Source organism: Leucoraja erinacea, chromosome 30 (genome assembly GCF_028641065.1).
Source record: "Leucoraja erinacea ecotype New England chromosome 30, Leri_hhj_1, whole genome shotgun sequence".
In the NCBI taxonomy this organism is placed as follows: domain Eukaryota; kingdom Metazoa; phylum Chordata; class Chondrichthyes; order Rajiformes; family Rajidae; genus Leucoraja; species Leucoraja erinaceus.
In genome coordinates, this window is record NC_073406.1 from 4,312,297 (window position 1) to 4,320,193 (window position 7,897).

Sequence of the window (7,897 nt, forward strand, 5' to 3'; positions counted from 1 at the left end):
AGAGTTGCTGCCTTACAGGTTCGATCTTGACTATGGGCGCTGTCTGTACGGAATTTCTCCGGGTGCTCTGGTTTCCTCCCATGCTCCAAAGATGTATGGGTTCGCAGGTTAATTGGCTTCAGTAAAATTGTAAATGGTCCCTGGAATGTGAAGGATTGTACGGGGATGACTGATCGGTGATCGGCACGGCTGTATCACCCTGTACTAAACTGTAAAACTCTTGGCTTTTTGCTGGCAGAGTGGTCACGTCACTGATTGAGAGACTTCAGCCACTTACACCTCAGGATGTTGGCCATTTTCCTTTTCAATTTGCCGTGGCCCGTCGCCACGACCAGTGGGTAAAAGCCCACAAACCCTGAGGCTGAAAACCTGGCGATAATCAGCATGTAGCGGGTGGAGGGGCTGCCCATAAAATTATAATAATTCACTGATAACACGTGCGTGCCCCAACAAAAAATGAACAACAAAATCAGGTACAGGATGGTCTTGGCTGCTTTCCACTCAGTGCTGATTAGATTATTATTAAACACAACATCCTGCGTTTTTCTGTAGTGCTTGTAGAGAAACAATAAGGTGGCAGCGTTTGCAAGAATCATTAGGGTTATTGGGATTGCTTCATGTATAACAACTGAGATCATTGTGTAAATAAGACCACTTGTATCATTTGGAAATGCCCACACACAGCCAAGCAGTGGCCTAATGGTACTGCTGATCAACATTAGATTATTGGTGCTGTTAGTCTTTGTGTTGGATGAGTAGCGCAGGGCAAAGCTGGAGTAGACAAAGCTCAGAGCCCACTCGATCGCCATGGCTTTTGCAATCTTGTTCCTCTCGTTCAGCTTCTGCAGCACGGTGCGGCTCGCCCTGATGGTGACAAAGTGGAAGATGCTGAGGCTGAGGGTGACCCAGATGCTAGCCGACCTCAGCCAAGTCCAGACGAACATCATCATCCGGCACCCCACATCGGTGAAAGAGACGGAGTAGCCAGCGTCGAAGAAGAGGAGCAGGGTGTTCCTGGTGAGGGACAGCAGCAGGTTGGCCACGGCAATGTTCATCAGGATGAGGTCGGAGGAGGCCAGGTAGCGGTTCTCCCGGCTGGAGTCGGCCGCGATCCAGATGACTACGGCGTTCCCCAAAATCCCGCAGCTCACGAGCAAGCCGTACGCAAACACCTGGACCGGGTGTTCCGCCATCTCACATCAGCACGTTACGTTGTGGGATCACTAGAACAATGCAGATGTTGCAAAGAATTAATATAGTCATCTCCTGTCTGGCGGAAAGTAGCGAAGCTTAAACGAGCGCAACACTAGACACAGGAATAGTTTCTTCTCCTCTGTTATCGGGCTTCTGAACAGTCCTTCTATAATCCTCCCACAAATATATAATATGCGATTCTGTTCCATTCTGTTGTGTGGTTTTTGTGCCACTTTTCATTTCACTGCACATCTCGTATGTATATGTGACGAATAAACTAGACTTGACTTGACTTAGGATACTGTCTGATTCACCTCTACCCCATTGAGAACATTTGACTTTGTCTATGGAACTGATGCACCCCAATGCTGAGAACTATATTCTGCACTCTGTATCTTCCCCTTCACTCAACCTAATGTACATGAGTTTGACTTGAATGTATTTATGTGGAGTATTATCTGATCTGTTTGGTTAGCACAATCAAGGACCAGTCTCACCCCAGTCACTCCCTCTTCTCCCCTCTTCCATTAGGCAGGAGGTTCAGAAGTTTGAAAACGCACACCTCCAGATTGAGGGACAGTTTCTTCCCAGCTGTTATCGGGCAACTGCCTCTCATCAGCTAGGGTGCGGCCCTCGCCTCCCATCTACCTCCTTGGAGACTTTAGAATGTTATCAGACTTCAACATTACATCTTTGACAATAGACAATAGGTGCAGGAGTAGGCCATTCGGCCCTACGAGCCAGCACCGCCATTCAATGTGATCATGGCTGATCATTCCCAATCAGTACCCCGTTCCTGCCTTCTCCCCATATCCCCTGACTCCGCTATTTTTAAGAGCCCTCTCTTGAAGACTCTCTTTGCACTAAATGTTGTCCCCGTTATCCTATATCCATGCTCTGTGGGGGGGGGAGGGTGATTATATTTCTGTATAATCTTTTCTTTGGGTGGATAGCACGCAAACAAAACACTTTTCACTGTACGTTGGTACATGTGACGATGATAAACTAAACTAAACTAAACAAAGCCTTTCATCGTACCTCGTGTACACACGACAATAATAAACCTAAACAGTGTTGCAGTAAGGTAGAGCTGTGAGATAAAGCTGCTGCCTCACAGTGCCAGGGACGTGAGTTCGATCCTGACTACGGGTGCTGTCTGTATGGGGGTTTGTTCATTCTCCCTGTGACCCACGTGGATTTTCTCCTGGTGCTCTCTAGTTTCCTCACACACTCCAATGACCCAAAGGGTCTCGACCCGAAATGTTGCCTTTTCCCTTCGCTCCATAGATGCTGCCTCGCCCGCTGAGTTTCTCCAGCGTTTTTGGACTATCTTTAATCGGACTTTATCTCTTGCACCCTTTATCCTGTATCTGTACACTGTGGACGGCTCGATTGTAATCATGAATAGTATTTCCGCTGACTGGATAGCACGCAACAAAAAAGCTTTTCACTGTACCTCGGTGTACGTGACTATAATAAACTAAACTAAACTAAACCTAGCCAACAATCTCACTGCACTTCACTAAACTAATGAACAGCCTGTTCTTTGAAGTGGTTTGTTAATAAAACCATATACGTTAAATGGCTTGCGTGATGTTTTATCAAGTCAAGTCTCGTTACATTACATTGGTGGAGGTACTAACGTTATACAACAGTCGTTCATGGATTAAATACATACATCACTACATACATATAGCCCTCGCTCAGAGGACGTCAAGAAAGGCTTGGGAGTATAGATGAGTTTTAAGTCTCGACTTAAAAGAGTCGATGGAGGGGGCAGTTCTGATGGGAAGAGGGATGCTGTCCCACAGTATTTTATGACTGTGCAAAGCCCTATAATTATATCAGCCCTTTTCACAAAACGTACATAATCCTCACCTGTATCTTTTTCTCTTTGCTAACCAACACTCCTTCAAGTGCAGAAATCCAACTCTGATGAAGCTGGAGAGAAGGATGTGGGTAAACATGTCAGTGTTATATACAAATAGCTCGATACCCTGGGGACAAACCCGTCTAAACTGTGGTAATACTTACATGACAGGACAATTAATGAACGTGTTAGAATTACCGACATGGCAAACACAAGGCAAATATGTTCCCCGTCCCACAGTTAGACACACAGTTAGAAACATAGAAAACAGGTGCAGTAGGAGGTCATTCGGCCCTTCGAGCCAGCACCGCCATTCAATATAATCATGGCTGATCATCCAAAATCAGTACTCCGTTCCTGCATTTTCCCCATATCCTTTGATTCTGTTAGCCCTAAGTTCAGAAATTAGTGGCAAAACTAGAACCCAAAGATGTCCTTCCAATTCATTGGGTAAAGGGGAACACTCTGGGAGGGAGTAGACTCCTACTATCTCACAGCGTGAAGTGTAGATGGAGTCAATGGTGGAGAGTCTGATCTGTGTGATGGACTGGGCTACATCTACAACTCTCTACAATTTCTTGTGGTGTTGGGCCGAGCTGTTCCCAAACCAAACAGTAATAGAATCCAACAGTATGCTTTCTAAGGGTGCAATTGCATTTGCTCCATCTTCTCCGTGGATTGTCACCTTGTCGTGGTGGAGAAGCTCGTGTGGACCTGAGATCCTGAGAGCGATGCCGTCTGGAGCTATCTATGCTCTTGGTAGGGCCACCCATGGCGGTAAGGTCGAGGGGGAGGACTCTGACAAAGAGCCAATCCAACCAAGACCTCAACGGTGGAACAGGCGGAGGACGATGGCTGACCTTAGTGGAGCTAACGTCACAACGGCTGGGAAGGCGGATGAAGGCTGCGGCAGAAAAGGGTCTCCGGTCGTCTTGGACTCCATGCCACTGGATGCTGACCCAGATCTGTCAAGGACCGTGCGGTGGCTGTCTGTGCACCAGTCTCCCCACGTTAAACAAAGTCACGCACAGGCGTCCTCCAACCCTGGAGTTACCCATGGACTGCCACGACCGAGAGGGGCCCAAAATGAAATTGCCTTTGCTGACAAAGTCTCATACGAAGTCTATTGCCTGCAATCCCTTGCAGAACACATTCACTACTTTTAGTTTTCGTTTCAGTTCAGAGATGCAGCGTGGAAACAGGCACTTTGACCCACCGAGTCCACGCTGACCAACAAACACCCCGTACACTAGTTCTATCCCACGCACACACACACACACGGGAAAATTTACCGAAGAAAATGAATCCACAAACCTGCACGCCTTTGGAATGTGGCAGGAAACCGGGAACATTTGGAGAAAACTCACACAGTCACGGGGAGATCGTACAAACTCAGTACAGACAGCACTTGTAGTCAGGATCGAGCCCGGGTCCCTGGCGCTGTAAGACAGCAGCTCTACCACTGCCCCGCCGTGCCGTGCCGTGCCGCCCCTAACTACGCCTTTACGCCACCCCTAATTCTGTTTATTGGCTTTTTAGCCAACTTTTAGTTGTTTTAAACTTAGTGAATGCAAGTTACTTTTGGAAAAACATATTTAAACCCGAGTCAAACCTGTGTGATAAATTAACTCCTTTCCATAGAAAAATGGCTACAAATTCCAGAAAATAAACTTTCATTCCCTGGGGATTATCCAACCCATTGTCCTAATGCAGGTTTGGTATTAATCCATGGGTTGCCTGGGTGTTTAATATGTCCAGAATTTCCATGATTGATGTCCAGACCAGAACTAGGGGTCACAGTTTAAGGATAAGGGGGAAATATTTTAGGACGGAGTTGAGAAAAACATTTTTCACGCAGAGAGTGGTGAATCTCTGGAATTCTCTGCCACAGAAGGTAGTTGAGGCCAGTTCATTGGCTATATTTAAGAGGGAGTTAGCCTTGTGGCTAAAGGGATCAGGGGGTATGGAGAGAAGGCAGGTATAGGATACTGAGTTGGATGATCAGCCATGATCATATTGAATGGCGGTGCAGGCTCGAATGGCCGAATGGCCTACTCCTGCACCTAAACTCCCGGTGACTCAGCACTTCAACTCCCCCTCCCATTCCCAATCCAACCTCTCTGTCCTGGGTCTCCTCCATTGCCAGAGTGAGCAACACCGGAAATTGGAGGAACAGCACCTCATATTCCGCCTGGGCAGCTTGCATCCTGATGGCATGAATGTTGAATTCTCCCAGTTTTGCTAGCCCTTGTTGTCTCCTCCCCTTCCTCAACCCTCGAGCTGTCTCCTCCCATCCTCCCGCTCTCGGGCTCCTCCTCCTCCCCTTTTTCCTTCCTTCTCCCCCCCCCCCCCCCATCAGTCTGAAGAAGGGTTTCGGCCCGAAACGTCTCCTATTTTCTTCGCTCCATAGATGCTGCTGCACCCGCTGAGTTTCTCCAGCAATTTTGTGTACCCTGCACCTAATTTCTATGTTTCTTTGTTTCTATGTCTCTATGTCTTCCTGTTCACCATCACTCTTGCATTTGTGTTGTTCAACACACACTTTTCACACTGGAGCTTCTTAAAATGTTCCGTGTTTTTAATTAGCTTAATTCTATTAAACTGTTGGGGAGAGAGTGAGCAGATTACATGATTTATCTCCCATGACCTTGCTTCAATGCACCGCCTTCCTCCTAACATGGTATTTAGAGCCACGGGGAGGTACAGCATAGAAAAAGACCCTTTGGCCCACCAAATCCAAGTCTAGAATATACAATCCACACACAGGGATAGCTTGACTTTAGATGCGTTCTCAGCAAATTTTAGTTCATCTGTGAATTTATAATAGTTTGAATATCTTCCAAATGCCATCTTCATCCGGTACAGAGAATAAACCAGCATCTGCAGTTCCTTCTTATACATATAGAAATGCTTGCAACTCTTGCATTAAATGCAAATCTGACCGTTAATGCCACTGAATCCAGAGATGAACCGTTTAGTTGTCCTCTGCTGTAATTGCCAATTCTTTTAGAAATGACTGAGTAAATTACGAGTCATGATGTCTGAATACCACAAGTGATTTCCCCATTTTGCTGTCCGTGAAAGGAAGCGACCCCTTCCCTCCAAACCGCCCTTTGCGGTTGGTAGACATCTGCTTGGATATCAACATAGATAGACACAAAATGCTGGAGGAACTCAGCGGGACAGGCAGCGTCTCTGGAGAGAAGGAATGGGTGACATTTCGGATCGAGACCCTTCTTCAGACTGGAGCCAGGGGAAAGGGAAACAAGAGATATAAACAGTGGAACAAATGAATGAAAGATATGCAAAAAACTAACGATGATAAAGGAAACAAGCCATTGTTAGCTGATTGCTAGGTGAGAACGAGAAGCTGGTGCGACTTGGGTGGGAGAGGGATGGAGAGAGGGAGGGAATGCACGGGTTACTTGAAGTTAGAGAAATCAATATTAGAAACATAGAAACATAGAAATTAGGTGCAGGAGTAGGCCATTCGGCCCTTCGAGCCTGCACCGCCATTCAATATGATCATGGCTGATCATCCAACTCAGTATCCCGTACCTGCCTTCTCTCCATACCCTCTGATCCCCTTAGCCACAAAGGCCACATCTAACTCTGTCTTAAATATAGCCAATGAACTGGCCTCGACTACCCTCTGTGGCAGAGAGTTCCAGAGATTCACCACTCTCTGTGTGAAAAAAGTTCTTCTCATCTCGGTTTTAAAGGATTTCCCCCTTATCCTTAAGCTGTGACCCCTTGTCCTGGACTTCCCCAACATCGGGACCAATCTTCCTGCATCTAGCCTGTCCAACCCCTTATTCATACTACTGGGTTGTAAGCACCATAACCACCTGACCATCCTATTGACAGACCTATATAAGTGACTTCAAACAGTGGCGGACTGGGCAGGGTGTCAGCTTGCCCGATGGCAAGTAGGCCCCTGATGAAGTTGGCCCCCTTTGTCTCCTGGCAACCAATATTTTTTAGGCCCAGTCAAACGTCTGTGTGCCTATGAGCAACTGCTCTCTGCAAACTGTCAAGGAAGTCTACAAAATGCTAATACTGGACTGTGGCCAACTTGTAAATGTTTTCAAACAACTTCTAACATGAAGGAAACAACATGATCTAGGAACTATTCCAGCCATTTTTATGAACCAATTACCAAGTTGGGCAGGCTGAACAGACATATGCTGCCTGCGATAGTTGGGGGCATCAGTGATATTGAATGTTTTTTGTTGGGCTAAATATGTAATTGGTGAAGATGGACAGTGGATGGATTGGTTTGAGGCTGGTTATTGAACATTGAAGAATACAGCATAGGGATTCAGTTCAATGCAATGTTTAGTTTAAAGATGCAGGATGGAAACAGATCTTTCGGTCCATCGAGCCCACGCCGACCATCGATCACCCGTCCGCACTAGTTCCACGCCATCCCACTTTCCCATCCGCTCCCTGCACAAAGGCTGCAATTTACAGAGGGACAATTTGCCTACAAACCCCGCTTGTCTTTGGGATGTGGGAGGAAGCTGGAGCACCCGGAGGAAACCCACGCGGTCAGAGGGTTAAATGTGCAAACTCCACAAGGGCAGCACCTGCGGTCAGGGTCGAACCCGGATCTCTGGAGCTGTGAGGCAGCAGCTCCACCTGATGCACCACTAAGGCATCTCATAAGCCCTTCTGAACGATGAATTGGACTGAATCGCCTGATGAAGATGATTTTGTTGCACAATTGATATTTACTCACCTGAACCCTTAATTACACACGGTGTAAGTGTGTGGGATTACTTTCACTTGATTGGCATTGCCCTCTAGAGCTCAATTATTTTTTGAACTAAT

The 7,897-nt window shown here is 46.8% G+C and overlaps 1 protein-coding gene across 1 annotated transcript; it reads right to left on the bottom strand.

Moving 5' to 3' along the window:
* Positions 1-205: 205 nt before the first annotated feature.
* Positions 206-2,079, bottom strand: LOC129711416 (olfactory receptor class A-like protein 4). The gene has a single exon (XM_055659025.1). It carries the CDS (start codon positions 1,191-1,193, stop codon positions 249-251), a length of 945 nt encoding a protein of 314 aa, XP_055515000.1. The 5' UTR covers positions 1,194-2,079; the 3' UTR covers positions 206-248.
* Positions 2,080-7,897: the final 5,818 nt, after the last annotated feature.